Here is a 14,847-nt window from a genome sequence, read left to right on the forward strand (position 1 = left end):
CCTTTTCCTTTCCCCATTTCTCTCCCTTTTCCCCGGTCCTGAGGGAGCAGGGCGGAGCGGGGGCCGCCGCTCCCTCAGGACACGGCGGGGCGGGGAACCCGCACCTCCCACGACCTTCCCAACATGGCGCCCGCCCCCGCGCCCTTTCCCCGCACGCCCCGTGTGCCCTTCCCAAGATGGCGGCGCCAGGGGCCCCTCCCAAGATGGCGGCGTCGCTTCCCGCCCGCGGGGCGCTTCCGGCGGGACCTGGCGCGGCCATGGCGGAGCTGACGGACGCGGAGCTCCGCAAGGAGCTGCTGGCTCTCGGCTACCGCCCGGGCCCCATCACCGCCACCACCCGCAAGGTCTACATCAAGAAGCTGGGCTGCCTGCGGGCCGAGGTGGCGGCGGCCCGGCGCAGCGGGCGCACCGCGCCGCCCAGCCCGGGCCGTTCCTCCGCAGGGCCGCCGCAGGCCTCGCCCTCGCGGCAGCGCTCCGGCTTCGCCGGCGGGGCCGCCCGTGAGAGTGAGGAGGAGGAGGGCGAGGAGGAGGAAGAGGAGGAGGAGGAGGAAGTGGGGCGGGCACCCACGTCCCGCTGGGGGACGTCGGGGCAGAGCGGCGGGCAGGCCTGGGGGGACCCCCGCGGGTCCCCGCCGGGCCGGGGCGGAGGCCTCAGGGCTGAGGGCGGCCTGTCCCGGGACAGCCTCGGCAGGCTGAGCCCTTCGGAGCACTGGGGGACCACTGTGGAGAGAGGTGGCGGTGGGCTGGGCGCATCCCTGGCTGGGCACGGCGGGTTCAGTTCCCCCTCGCAGTGGGACACGTCCATAGAGAGGAGCGGCGGCCTCGGGGGCATTGGGGCGGACAGGGCCGGGGAACTGAGCTCTTCCTCCCACTGGGAAACATCCAGAGATGTCCCAGAGCACGGCCGGGGGCTCAGCCAGGGGCTGGGGGCCACCCTGGATGGGTTCCGGGGCTCCTCCCTGCAGTGGGGCGCCTCAGAGAGGAGCGGGGGGCTCAGCAGCGGCCTGAGACCCACCCTGGACAGGTTTCGGGGCTCCAACTCCGCGTCCCAGTGGAGCCCCTCGGCAGAGAGGAGCGGGGGGCTCGGCGGCCGCGCCGCCTCGGGCTTGGACGGGCTTGGCGGGCTGAGCTCCACTCCCTACTGGGGCTCCTCGGCGGGCTCCAAACCCCTGCCCAGCGAGGAGAAATCCAGGAGCCTTTGGGGAGGGACAGCGGGAGCGGGAATCGGGGCGCAGAGCTCCCGGGCCGCCTGGGACACGGCGGGGGAGAGGAAAGGGCTCTCGTCCTCCAAGCCCTGGTGGAGACGGGACAGCGAGGTGACCCCCAGCTCCCAGTGGGGCTCCTCCAGCGGGGCGGCTCCGGGGAGGTTCAGCAGCTTGTTCAGGAGAGGGAAGGAGGATCCAGCTCCCAGTGTAGGGAAGGAGGCGGAGCGGGACACGGGCAGCCGGGCTGGAGGGTTGATCCGGCGGTTCCCATGGAGGGCGACCAGCGATGGGGGGCTCGGGGTGACCCCCCGCACGGCCCTGCTGCGCTCAGCGCCCCGGCAGCAGCCCGAGGGCAAGGGGAAAGGCCTGGAGTATTACCTGTCCCAGTTCCTCTGCCTCGCCAGCCTGGTGCTGCTGATGATTTTTCTGGGCATCCTCGCGGTGAAGATGGTTGGGTCAGGCTGGCTGGACGGGAGAGAGGACAGCTGTACGTGCACTGGTTTAATTCTCCTTTAAACTTTATTCCTCAACCTGTCTTGCTGCTTTCTCTTTATTGCCTCCATCCCCATTACATTTGTCATCTTCATTGCCATAACCTGACGTCTCTGTTTCTGTCCCTCTTCCCATTTCCGATGGGAAACCTTGTTAGCCATGGGAAGCAAATCAAAAGTTTGCATTTTCCAAACGAGTTTGGCCTTCAGTCCCTCAGAACCGTGGGGTTTATGTGGAGTGCCATTCCTGCTGGGCCAAGGATGGATTTTATGGATGCCTGCTGGGCCAAGGATGGATTTTATGGTGTGACATGATGTCTGTGTAGTACCTGGGCTGTGCTTTTGATGTTCCCTCTGCCAGCACGGCCCTTCCCAGCCTTTATTCTGTCCAAAGGGGAAGTGCAGCAGATCAATCCAGCACTTCAGGTGTTTCTCTCTTTGGTGAGAAATGAAAAGGGGTTCCCCCAGCAGCTGGTTTTTAAAGCAGAGTTCCCCAGCTGGAAGAGTTGGAAATGGGGATATTTCAGGCTTTGATCTGAACAAAGAAGGGTTTGGGAGCTGTTTTGGGAAGGTGCTGGTGCTGGGCCTGGGCACACTGTGCCCTTGGTGTGGGCTGGGAAAGCTGGTACATTCCCAAAGCCAGGATAAAACTGCCCATTGTCACTGGACTGTCCTGTTCCAGCTGTGACAGGAGTTCTGGGGACAGGGATGTTGCCCAAGTGTGAATTGTGCCCAGCCCTCCAGGAGGGTTCATTCCCTCCCTGGCTGTGCTGGGATATTTCAGGTGACCCTGGTGGGCAGCAAGAGGCAGCACTGGAGTGTAAAGATCAGTGTGAGGCTCCTCAAACAGGAGCTGTTAAAACATCCAGCCCAGTTTTCACTCCCCAGCTGAACACATTCATCATCAGTTCCATCATTAGTGTGTTTTTTCTCAGGGCTGCTCCCAAAGCAGTTCCTGGAGGGGCTGTTTGCCTCTCAGGGTGCTGCCAGGGGGAGATGAATAATAGCAGAGCCAGGCTTTAAGTTGAGCCTGCTTTTAAAAAGATAATTATTTTCTTGATCAAAGCTCTTGTTTGCAGCCAGCTAACTCACCCTCTTCTCTCTCCTAGTTAATCTCTTGCCTGTGGATTGTGACAAAAGAACGGATGATGTAAGCATTTACTTATTTATCCTCAATCTTGTGAGCTCTCACAGAACAGTGATTATTCCAGGTATTCTATTTCTCCCATAGCAGTATCACTGTAAAATGATTAGTTCTCTATCGTTTTACAGAAAAAATTGAGACTTGATGAGTTAGAATTAATGGGCCAGATTAAGTTAGGAGTGTGTATGAGACTCTGAAAGATAAAAATTTAAATTCCCAATTATGTGAATCAATTTCTTTTTAGCAGTTGTACCAGCAGTGGTATTGGTTTACAATAAAGCTGTTTTCAGCTTTAACAGTACGAGATTTAATTCCAGCTAATTCCCTGAGCTCCATCACAGAGCCCTGCTCCCTTTGTCAGGATGGGTTTTTGGAAAAGCTGGGGATGTCCCATCCCTGGAAGTGCCCAAGGCCAGGTTGGATAAAATGGGAGGTGGGATTGGATGATCCCTTCCAACTCAAACCATTCCAGGGTTCCATGTGCTGCTTTGGATGGGATATTGGGAATAAATCCTTCCCTGTGAATGTGGGGAGGGGCTGGGATGGAATTCCCAGAGAAGCTGTGGCTGCCCCATCCCTGGAAGTGCCCAGGGCCAGGCTGGACAGGGTTTGGAGCACCCTGGGATAGTGGAAGGTGTCAGGGGTGGAACTGGGTGAGCTTTAAAGGTCCCTTTCAACCCAAACATTCCGTGATCAGGAGGGAGAAGGTTTTGTGTTGGATTCTGAGTTCTGGTGTGCTGGGAGGTTCTGGAGGTGATGGATCCATCTGTGGTGGGTCTGAGGCTGGTGCTGCAGGCTGGGCTGTGGGCTGGTGGCACTTTAGAGAATCCCAGACTGCTTCAGGCTGGAAGGGACCCTAAAACTCCCCCAGTTCCTCTGGGCAGGGACTCCCAGAAGATGCTCAGGGTCACTTGTGCCAGGAATGTTCCTCAGCCCAGGAGATTTGTTTGGAGCTGGTGATGCAGGACTGAGCCAGACTCCAGCCAGTGGTGCTGTCTGGTGTCTGGAGCTGCTCTGCCACTGTCCCCGTGCCCCTGCTGACGTGTGTCCCTGTCCTGTCTGTGCCCTGCAGTTCTGCCAGGCCAAGCACAAGGACGTGACCATGGCCGTGCTGCACGAGCTCTACAATTACCTGTCTGTGCAGGCAGGTGAGTGCCAGCCCATCCCCACCCCTCCCCATCCTTTCTCCCAGCTCCTGCTCGCTTCTCTCCCACTCTGGAGGGGTTTCTGGAACAGGCAGTTCCCTTTGAGGAGTTTTGAGGCAGGCAGGGAATAGGAAAACAGGGAAAGGTGGGTTTATTTTTATTCCGAGTGGTGCTTGGCTAATGCTCTCCTGTCACCCTGCCTGGGCGAGTGGGCCTTGTTTGTACTTGAAGTGTTGGGAGTTTCAGGTAGGATTGGTTGGGTTTGTTATTCTCTTCTACCAACAGCTCGAAATTGTCTTCAAGATAGAGGCAGGAGTGTAAACTGATGTGTTCTTACACATGAAGTGACCTAAGAAATTGTCATTTCTGCTGAAATGTGGTGGCAGATGTGTGATTGCCTCTCCGTTTCCTCACCACAGAGTGGGACAGGCTCTCTGAGATGAGAGGCTGACCCAGCACAGTCCCTGCTCCAGGAGCAAATCCAGCCCATCACTGGTATTTTGGGATGGAGTAGGCTGCTAGAAATCCACTGTGTGAGCAGGGACTTGTTCAGCAAGATTCACAGCAGTGCTAATCAGTAAAAGGGTTTTGGTTCCATTTTCTGCATTTCAGACCTCAAGGCTGAAGCCTTTGGATACTGAAGCTGCACAGAATTCCTAAATCTTTTCAAATCTGACTTCGGATTTCCACCAGATTTACTTAGCACATTTGTTTAGTCAACTTGGTGAGGCAAGATTTAGAGGCTTTAGTGCCTTGCCAGCATTTCTCTGCCTGGGTTAGAGGCAGAGCTGTGATTTCAGCTCCTCGGGGGCATTTTGAGCACTGATCATTATCTCCACACCTCATACCTGGTGGCAGCTGTGGTTCTGTGCTCTGCAAGGGGCAGGAGCAATGCTTTCCCCCTCATTGTGTGTTCAGCAGCTCTGAAGTGTCAGCTTTGATTGCCCTTATCCAGCAGCAGCTCTGGAGTGAGAGGTTTGATTGCCCTTATCCAACCTCCGTGCAGTGGCTGAGCGTTTTATTAATAGTCATAATCTGATCTGCCTGCAATATAAATCTCACCCTGGAATCATTTTGCTCAGGGCTGGGACTGATTGGAAAGGAGAGCATTTCTTGGTGTACAGTTCAGAGCCTGGTTCTGAGCTGTTCAAGGGCTTTTTTACAAACGTGATTTTTCTATTTGACTTTTCTTACCAGGTAATTTTGAATGTGGAAACCCTGAGAACCTAAAAAGCAAATGCATTTGGGTTAGTGAGGTGAAGGATCACGTGCTGGTGAGTGGCTCTGAGCAGCTTTGTTATAACCCAGTGCTTAGTCTCTTACAAAGCAATAAATAATAGACACTAAAACAATTCACCATCCATTTTGCTTCCTCATCCTGCTTTGATTTTCTCCCATCTCTCTCACTTCCCCTTTGGCCAGTCCTGTTCTCAGCAGTTCTTTTGAAAATCATTTTCTCCTCCATCTCTGATTCACCCCCTGTAAATCTTAATGGTTTGTTGTTTCACTGGAGCCATCAGTCTTGTGAAACCAGAAATTTCCCTGGATTGAGGGCTGGGCAGAAGAAGGATTTTTCTCTACTGCAGAGTGTCAGGAGACAGACTGCTCTGATCCAGCATTCCATTTCTTTCCTGGTAACCTGTCAGTAAGATTATGTTGTATTTAGTGGTTAGCCCTAACAGTCTGGGATGGTGTTATTTCACAGAGTGCTTCATGCATCATCTCCCCAGTCAGAAGACTTTAGGCCAGGCAGACCTTCAGGCTTAGTTCTCCTCCCTCCACTTTGCAGAATCCCGATAAGAATTAACCTGGGGACAGCCCCTGTGGAATGAATTCTCCCCCTGCTGTAATAAAATCATGTTGGTCAGTATTTTAAATGAATGGAGGGCTAATCTTCTTATGGCTTCCTTTGCACAGAATGTAACTGGCAGTTCCTCACAGAAGTTTGAAGCTGCCCTGCACTGGATCCTGAACAGCAACAAGGATTTGGGAATTCGGTGAGCAGAAACCCCTTGTGTCAAAATTAGGGATCTCCTGATACTGAACAGCATCAGGGATTTGGGAATTGGGTGGGCTGGAGCCCACTGTGTCAAAGTTAGGGATCTGCTGATACTGAACAGCAACAAGGATTTGGGAATTCGGTGAGCAGAAACCTTCTGTGTCAAAGTTAGAGATCTGCTGGTACTGAACAGCAACAGGGATTTGGGAATTAGGTGGGCTGGAGCCCACTGTGTCAAAATTAGGGATCTCCTGATACTGAACAACAACAGGGATTTTGGAATTGAGTGGGCTGGAGCCCACTATGTCAAAGTTGGGGATCTGCTGATACTCAGCAGCCACAAGGGTTTGGGAATTAGGTGGGCTGGAGCCCACTGTGTCAAAGTTAGGGATTCTGGGTGTTGGCTGGGGTGGAATTTGACAGGGTCAGTGGTGCCCTTCAGCTCCCAGAGCTCATTAGGCTTCAGCAGACAGGCTGGGATTGGCTGTGGCACAGCTTGCTGGGCAAACTTCCAAAGGAAAAGTACAGCCCTGCAGCAGGATGGGAACTGAGCTCCCTCCAGGGTGTCATTCCCAGCCCAGGCTGAGGCACTCTGTGCTGCAGGTGAGATGGAAGTGGGAGGTCAGGGCTGCTTGTGGACATCATGGTTGTGTTGTGCCTCCTGTGGAGTGGTCCTGATGCCCACAGTCCTCTGCCTACAGCTCTTCCTTAACCTGCCCACATGGTCACTTTTCCCAGGATAACCTCTCTGCTGAACATTTGTGTATTTGTGGAGCTGCATCAGAGGGTTCACTGGCCAGCCAAGCCCTCTGTGCAGTGGGTGGTGTCACCCACGCTTTGGGATCCTCTGGGGCAAATCTTGAGGAGCAGCAGAGAGAAAGGGATGTTGGATGATACCTCCAGTGTCAGTTGTGTCTCTGGCAGAGCACCCAGTGCACAGTGAATCCCAGAGTTACTGAGGCTGGAAAACCCTTCTGGGATCACCAAGTCCGACCTGTGACTGATCCCACCTGGACAGCCCGACCAGAGCACTGAGTGTCACATCCAGTGAACACTTCCAGGGCTGGGAATTCCAGCCAGTGCCTGACCACCCCTTCCATGGAGAAATTCCTCCTGAATGGATGGTCTGTGGGTGCTGGTGGGCATTTCTCTGAGGGAGCATTTCTCAACCAACAGGCTCCATCCATGAGAAAAAACAGCCATACTGAGTTTTCAGGGAAAAACCACAACATCCAATCCCATAACCTACAGAAGGAGTGTTATCCAGAGTGAGCAGCCATCCTCACCTTCCTCTGGGAAGCGTGGGCTGCCTCCAGTCTGCTCTAACTCTAAAGCCTTAACAGTTGTTTGCATTTTCACATTGCTAAATGTGTCTCTGATTAAGTGAATTGCAGCAGTCGTGGTGCTGGGGTTGGTGGGCAAGGCTTGTTGGAATTCCCACTGCTCCATTTGCTCTTAAATATTCCTGCAGCTGCTGCTGTGATCCACAGATCAGACAGCATCTGCTGCTTTGATTCCTGGGGTGTGCAAATTCCCAGGACAGGGCACGGCTTCCTTAGGGGCAGGGCTGGATTTGTAGGTGGGCTGGGATGCAGAGTTTTCAAATTTTTGTATTTTTATACTCCAGCACATTTCCAGTCAGGAGTCATGGGATACAATATCCTCCCACTTTTTATTTTGTTAATTAGCAGCTCTGCTGGCTGGTCCCCAAACAGCTCCACTTCCCTGGAGCTGGCGTGGCAGCATCCCCAAAACTCTGCCCCTGGCGTTTTTAGCTACATGAGATTGTTTTTTTAGTCGCTAGTCTGAGAGGCAGGACTGAAAATGAGCTTTGCACTGGCTGATTCTGCTGCATGTTTTAAGTATTTCTGTGGAATTTGGGTTGTAAATAAGGCAAGGGGATGGGAAACAACCGTGTGTGTGCAGCTCCTGCAGCTCCTCCCAGAACTGGCCGAGCTCTCTGCAGTTTGTGAGCTGAGCACCTGTAAATTGAACAAACTTCTTTGTGTAATGTGCTGTTCATAATTAGGAGCTTAAAAAATACAATTCCCTTTGGTCCAGCTCCCCTGGCTCTGCTGTCTGTCCCTTGGACCCTTCAGTCCCTGGGAATGGCTCAGTGTGGAGCGAGCCCAGGCTTGGGAGCAGCAGTGCTGCAGAGGGGGCTGAAGGCTCTGCAGGGCTCTGTGCTGCTGCTCTGTCACTCTTTGAGCTGCTCCTGCTCCCAGCCTGGGTCCCCCAGCTCCCACTGCCGGGGCTGAGCAGTGACTCTGACTCGGGGAACGTTTCCATCTCCGTGCTGGGAGGTGGGAATCCAATTTGAGTTTAATCTTGTGCCCGCTGAGAGGGGCTGTCAGAGAGGCAGTGCAGGGATTCTCAGTGTGCCAGTGGGAGCTGCAGCCCCGCTGCCTTCCTCAAGCCACATCCATCCCTGGCTAAGCAGCCAGTCCCCAAATCAGAATTAACCTGGGGACAATCCCCAAATGTTCTGTCAGGAGGGTGTGGGGGCATTTCCTGCGAGCTGCCGCATCCGCAGTCTGCTTGATTAAAGACTGCAGTTGCAGGCCGCTCTCTTCAGCGAGATCTTTCTGCCTCTTCCCATCAGGTTGAAAGGCAGGGACCTGTCAGAGCCTGTTTCCAGCGTGGAGGAAGTGTTCTGCCTGGAATCTGCCCACCCTCAGATGGGGCTGGGCTGCCGCTTCCGCCGGGCCGTGGTCACGGCCATCATGAACCTGTTCCTGTTCTTCTGGAGTAAGTGGCTCTGGGGGCTCAGCTGCAGGGATGGAGCCCTGTGAGCACACATTCCTCAGCCATAGGAAATGCCTGACAGAGGTGAAATAAATCTGCTGATGAGTTAATGTCTAATTAACCTTCCTTCTTGGCAGCACAGGAGACCCACAGCCCTCCTCTTGTGCTGTGAGTGCTTAAAAGTTGCTTTAAATCAGGCAGCTGATGAGCTCTCTGGGTATTCCTCAAGTGCCCATTATTATGGGCTGCAGAGTAAGTGTGTTAACTTACCTTAAGGAGTCAGTTTTTCTTTTTTTCTTGCTCTAAGCTCCCAAGTCCTCCAGCCTCTTTAATAATGACTTGCAGCACTTCAGGATTGGAGGTTTTATTGGAATAGTCTGTCACGCCTCAGCTGAGACAGGGGTTTTACCCAGCGAGGTGATAACGAGAGCTGTGTGACTGCAGGAGTTTCTAATCCAGCCTGACAGGGAGGGAGTGACAAGGGACAGTTCTGTTTATTGCAGTCACTGAAGTCCTACTGGAGTCATTGTCAGTGCTAAACCTTCCATACACATCTCCTGCATTTTGGGCTGCCACTGGAGCCCCAGGCTTTATTTCCCTGTCCGGGAGCTCTCCATGGAGCAGTGAAACCTGACAGTTTTCCAGAGTGATCCTTGTTGGGGAGGCCTGTGGCAAAGTCTCCTCTGGGGTTTGCAGAACTGGGGCCCTGTGGCTGTGCTGAGGTTTATTTTGTGAGGGCAGCTCTGTGCTGAGGCTTTCCCACCTCCTCATCCCACACCACAGGTGCTCCTGTGCTGCAGAGGGGCAGCACCCAGGGGGTTTTTGGGGTGCAGCTGCTCTGGGGATCAGTTCCAGAGGGATCTGAATCACTGGGATTCGGTTCCAAGCAGGCCTGGCTCACAGTGTCACAACTAAAACTGCATCCAGCTGTCAGTTCCTGAATTTGGTTTTATTCTCCAGGTCTGATCACCCTTTGGGGGATCCTGCTCTACCTCCGGTACCGCTGGCGGAAGATGGAGGAGGAGGAACAAGCCATGTATGAAATGGTGAAGAAGATCATAGGTAGGAGCTGTGGGGGCTCAGGGAGCCCAGCTCTGCTCCCTGCAGGGCTGAGCTCTCACTGTTGTGTCCTCCTGCCCTCCAGCTGTTGTCCAGGACCACTACAAGGAATGGGAGAGGAATTTGGAGCGTTACCCCTACGTTGGCATCTTCCACGTGCGGGACAGCCTGATCCCTCCTCAGAGCAGGTGAGCTGGTTCTGGGTGCTCAGGAGGGCTGGAAGCAGCAGGGTGGGATCAGCACAGCTCCAGAATGCCTCCCTGGAGCTGCTCTGCACCACCAGGCTGGAGCCTTTGGCTTGGGAAAGGCTTGGACACAGCTCAGGCTGTGCCTGCACCAGGTACAGATCAGTGTGCCAGCCCTGGGGCTGGAACTTGGTGCAGTGCCACAGGTGTGTTGTCACTTGTTCTGTCCAGGAGTACCTGGCTTTGGTTTGCCTGGACCTGGAGCATCCTCTGCTTCATCTGCTGGGTGTCTGGTGCTGTCCCCTTTCCCAGCCATCCCACCTGGCTCTCCAGACCAGAACTGAACAATTCCCATGAGCTTAACAGGATATTTGGGCTCTTCTGCAGTGATTGTGTGCCTGAAAAGGGGCCAGTTTGAGTTGTGCAGCTGGGAAGGGAGCTGGAGAGAGAGGATTGGGTTTGGGGCTTTCTCAGGTTGGGTTTGGGGCTTTCTCAGGCAGGAATTGTGGTTGAGGTCATTGCTCTGTGGGTGGTGGGGCTCTGTGGGCACCAAGGCTGGATCCTGGTGCTTTGCTCCATTTCTGCAGGTTTATTTCTTGTGTTTTGGTTAAATGGAGCTGCTTTGTCCTCCTGTGAAGCGTTAAATGTCCTCCCTCTGTATCAGGCACAGGATTCCTTTTCCTACAAGGGATGGCTGCAGCTGTTGGAGCCACCCCTGGGTGTGAGGTGCTCAGAACTGCTGGATCCAAAGCTGGGATGAAGATCAGGGTGTCCCCCTGGCTGAGATCTCTGTGTGCAGGACCAGGGAGAGCGATTTGCTCACCGAGTCCCTTTGCAGCACAAATTGAGGCAGAAATTCAGGGCACTGACAGAGCCTCTCATCTTCCCCCCAGGCAGGATTTGTGTGGCCATGCCCTGGTCTGAAAAACCTCTAAACCAGGGTTTGTTTGATGCCCTTTTCTGCCTTCACAGCCAGCAGGAGTCAGCCAGATTCACAATTGCTGCAGGCAGGGGAAGCACAACCAGCTTGGGAATTCTCATTTCTTTTCTTGCTGTTCCTTGCAGGAAAAAGATGAAGCGGGTGTGGGAGAGAGCCGTGGATTTCCTGGCCTCCAACGAGTCCCGCATCCAGACAGAATCCCACAGGGTGGCCGGGGAGGACATGCTGGTGTGGAGATGGACTCAGCCCTCGTACCTGTCGGACTCTGAGCACTGAGGGCAGCAGCAGGAGGAGCAGCCGTGGCTCTGCCTGGGGACAAGGACCCTGTGCAGGGCTCAGGCCCCTGGCTGGTGGTTGGGAGGAGCAGGGCCTGGCCCGGAGGGGTTGGGGGTTGCACGGCTCTGTTTGCTCTCACTGCTGAAAACTCTCCAAACACACACGTTCAGGGCAATACTGGCTTGGGAAGAAGATGGGCTTGAGCTGGTGGGAAGCTGGAATTGCACCAAAGTGAGCCTTCCACAGAGACCTGGCTCCCGTGGCAAGCAAACAACAACCTACAAAGAATAACTGCACACCCCTCTGGAGGGCTGGGGGGGCTCTGCCAGAGCCTGGGGGGTGCAAAATTTGACCTCAGTTCTGCAAAGGCCAACTGGTGGCTGAGTCCATCAGGGAATGTGCTGAAAGATACCATTTCCCATGGAAACATTAGGGTGGCAGTGCAGGCGTGTCTTTGTTTGCGTTTGTTTTTATCAGTGCAACGACAGTGAGGAAGCACTTGCTGCTTCCCAGCGAGGAAAATGTTCTGTGTTGGCTTCATCCATCCAAAATTGGGGAGAGGGGGAGTTGGGTGAAGGTGGTCCTGGAGAATGGGGGGAGCCTGACGTGCCTTGGTGGTTTGGGCTGAGCTGGGGGTGGTGGAGGAGAGTTTGTGACCCTGTTACATTTTTAAGTCTGCAGTCTGTGTGCTTTATTATTTTTTGGGGGGGCGTGGGGGTGGGGAATTTGGGTGGAAAATAAAGGATCTAGAAGCTTCTAAAGGCGCTTTCCTGTGGCTGCAGCCCAGGACTGCTCCGTGGCTGTTCCAGAGCAGCTTTGGGAGGGCTCTGAGGGCTCAGTGTTGATGTTTGAGCTGGGCAGCTGCAATGTCTGTGTTTGTGTCACAGCTCTGGGACTGTGGCTGTTCTTGCAGCCCCCCAGGAGCAGCCTGGGCCTGTCCCAGCCCTGCTGCATCGTTATCTCGTGTCTGTAATCACTTGGTTACTTCAGCTTCTGTTTCTGTCCAGCCAAGGAACGTTTGTTTCCCAGGAAATGGCACCAGTGCGTGGCAGTTCAGGCTCTCAGAGGAGATGCTGCTCTGCTCCTCCCAGGGCTCTGCAGGACCCAAATCCTTTGCTGGCCACGGGCAGGAGAAGCTGCAGAGTGGAGCCAGCAGTGATTTGAGCTCTGTAACCTCTGGATGTTGCTCTCCTTGAGGACACCCCGGGGCTGGATTGCTCTGGGCTGGCTGAGGGCACAGCCCTGGGCAGGTGATGCCACTCCAGGTGTGTTCCTTGTGCCTGCTCACCTGGCAGAGTCTGCACCTCTCCCCACATGGGGCGTTCCCCTGGCACCCCTCGGGCTGCTGGGGACTCCTGTGGATGGAGCAGAGCTCTCCAGGAGCAAAACTAGGAAAGAACCAAAATCTTTCCCATTAAATGGGGAATATCCTGCCTGGAGGTGGCTCTGACCCCAAATTTTTGGGTGTGGGTGTTTGGGCAGGAGACTCAACAGCTCTTCAAGGCAAACACCAGCCCCTTGCACTGTGATAAATAGGGAATAAAGGCAACCTTGATTCTTCCAAAATGTATCAAAATCATCACTGCTGCCAGAGAAATTCTCTCAAACACCGGTGCCTCTGTTCTTAAACCTTTTTAAACTCTTGGTGGGGTTTGGGTGAGCTTTTTTAACCGTCCAGAAGCGCAGAGTCAGGCATTGCTGTCATCCTTTTGTATTAAACCTGGTTTTGTAGAACAAACTTCAATGGCTTGGTGCTGTTTCTATGTTCCATTTAGCTCTGTAAAAAAAAAAAAATCAATATCAAAAATAAATTTATTACCAATAACTTTCTACTTTTGCTTGTGCTGAGACATCACAGACTGTCCCAAGTGGAACTCAGGTCGAGTTCCAGCTTCCCCCAAGTTCTGGGGTGTGGCAGGAGTGGTTTCCCCACCACTCTGTGACTTCTGTAGAAAGGGGTGACTCACGTTTGGATTTATTCATGTCATCCTGTGGCTCCGGGTGACAAAGGGGATTTCCAGTGGCACAGGAAGGGAGCGGGCTCCGTGGCCAGCAGGAGCTGCCTCCTCTCTGGCTGCAGTTGTTGCTGATATTTGGGAACAAAATGAGGGGAGGAATCAGTGCAGGGCTGATTCTCCTCAGGCCCCACACTCCTGGTGGGATGGTTTTACCCAGGTGAGGTTGCTAAGTTACAGCTGGAATCCGATCCAGGTTAGGAAATGGTGCTGCTTGGAGCCATTCCTGTGCCAGGGGGTGCTGCTGTCTGCTGGTGGCTGTGACTGTCACCCCCGGCGTGTCCCCTCTTCCCTCTCCTCTCTCCAGGGCAGAGCAGCCCCATTCCAATTCCCAATTCTCTGAACTGGGAATTCTGGCAGTGCCAGCAGTTTTCCTGGGAAAAGCAGGTTCTGCCCCCCTGCCCTGCTCCCCTCCCAGGCCCCACTGCCAACCAGAGCTGCTTGAGGGCCCTTTCCTGCTTTCTTGCAAAGTAAATTTCTATAATTAGCCACATTTCTATAAATAACTTCTCCAATGGAGCTGTTGCATCCCCTCCCTGTCAGGGAGGCAAACGTGGCCCAACGAGGGCTCAGAAATGAAACCAGCTCTTTATCTTTTCCTTTCCTGCTTCCATTTAAAGCCCTTCCCACGGGATATTTTTTCCTGCTGCTGACACAACAGCTGATGCTGCACCTTATTGATGGGCCTGGAGTCAGGGCACGGGGCCAGTTCTCCTGGAAAGATCCAGGGGAGCTGGGGAGGGACAGGCACAGCCAGGGAGAGAGTCCTGCCTGGAGCTGCCTCCCTCCAGCACTGCTCCATCCATCCATCCATCCATCCATCCATCCATCCATCCATCCATCCATCCATCCATCCATCCATCCATCCATCCATCCCTCCATCCATCCCTCCATCCATCCATCCCTCCATCCATCCATCCATCCATCCATCCATCCATCCATCCATCCATCCATCCATCCATCCATCCATCCATCCATCCATCCCTCCATCCATCCATCCCTCCATCCATCCCTCCATCCATCCATCCATCCATCCATCCATCCATCCATCCATCCATCCATCCATCCATCCATCCATCCATCCCCATTGCTCAGGGAGGTTTATCTGGGATTCCACCCAGCTTTGAGGAACTGGAGGTGTTGCAGGAGGGGTTTGTGGATGTTGGGGAATATCAGAAGGGGGTCTGTGGATGTCAGGGATTGACCCTCGCTGTGCCACCACCCCCAGGCCAGCCCTGTCCCCACCTCCCAGGCCTGTCCAGCAGCACCTTTTTCAGGAACACTTCTGTGGGGTCGCTGGGATCTGATGCAAAGCCCCCGGGGGTCTGAACAGGCTCTCCAGACCAAGGAGACCCCAGTGGGTCATGGAAACCGTTGGCTTTGAGCTCGTCTCGCCCAGGGCAGGGTGTTGTGGGCTCTGTGACCCCGCATTCCCCACCTCAGCTCCTGGCACAGCAGCAGCTCCTGGAATGTGCCCCCGGGGGCAGGAGGACATTGGAGCCTCCAGTGATGTCCCCAGTGACGGAGGAGAACGCCCCAAGCACTCCCCAGGGGATATCGGGATGAGTCCCGGGGTGCTGAGGTCACTCCAGGGCAGCCCAGGCTCCCCCAGGCTCTGCCAGTGTCCCCAGCCCGAGCTGGAT

General features: G+C 54.5%; 1 protein-coding gene across 1 annotated transcript; it reads left to right on the top strand.

Annotated features, from left to right (window-relative positions):
- Nucleotides 1-251: 251 nt before the first annotated feature.
- Nucleotides 252-13,034, top strand: LEMD2 (LEM domain nuclear envelope protein 2). Its single transcript, XM_083878532.1, has 9 exons — nt 252-1,692; nt 2,806-2,846; nt 3,913-3,988; nt 5,183-5,259; nt 5,903-5,982; nt 8,587-8,732; nt 9,690-9,791; nt 9,874-9,976; nt 11,039-13,034. The coding sequence occupies exons 1-9, from the start codon at nt 258-260 to the stop codon at nt 11,187-11,189; spliced, it is 2,211 nt and encodes a 736-aa protein (XP_083734658.1). The 5' UTR covers nt 252-257; the 3' UTR covers nt 11,190-13,034.
- Nucleotides 13,035-14,847: the final 1,813 nt, after the last annotated feature.

The sequence above is a fragment of the Zosterops lateralis genome (genome assembly GCF_965231275.1).
Source record: "Zosterops lateralis genome assembly, chromosome: 26".
In the NCBI taxonomy this organism is placed as follows: domain Eukaryota; kingdom Metazoa; phylum Chordata; class Aves; order Passeriformes; family Zosteropidae; genus Zosterops; species Zosterops lateralis.

Bases quoted from the DNA above. Each gene is read 5' to 3' on its own strand.
- LEMD2 (XM_083878532.1), top strand. From the start codon at position 258: ATGGCGGAGCTGACGGACGCGGAGCTCCGCAAGGAGCTGCTGGCTCTC. The intron at 1,693-2,805 runs GTACGTGCACTG...TCTCTCTCCTAG, and splicing joins GGACGGGAGAGAGGACAGCT to TTAATCTCTTGCCTGTGGAT. The intron at 5,260-5,902 runs GTGAGTGGCTCT...TCCTTTGCACAG, and splicing joins AGGTGAAGGATCACGTGCTG to AATGTAACTGGCAGTTCCTC.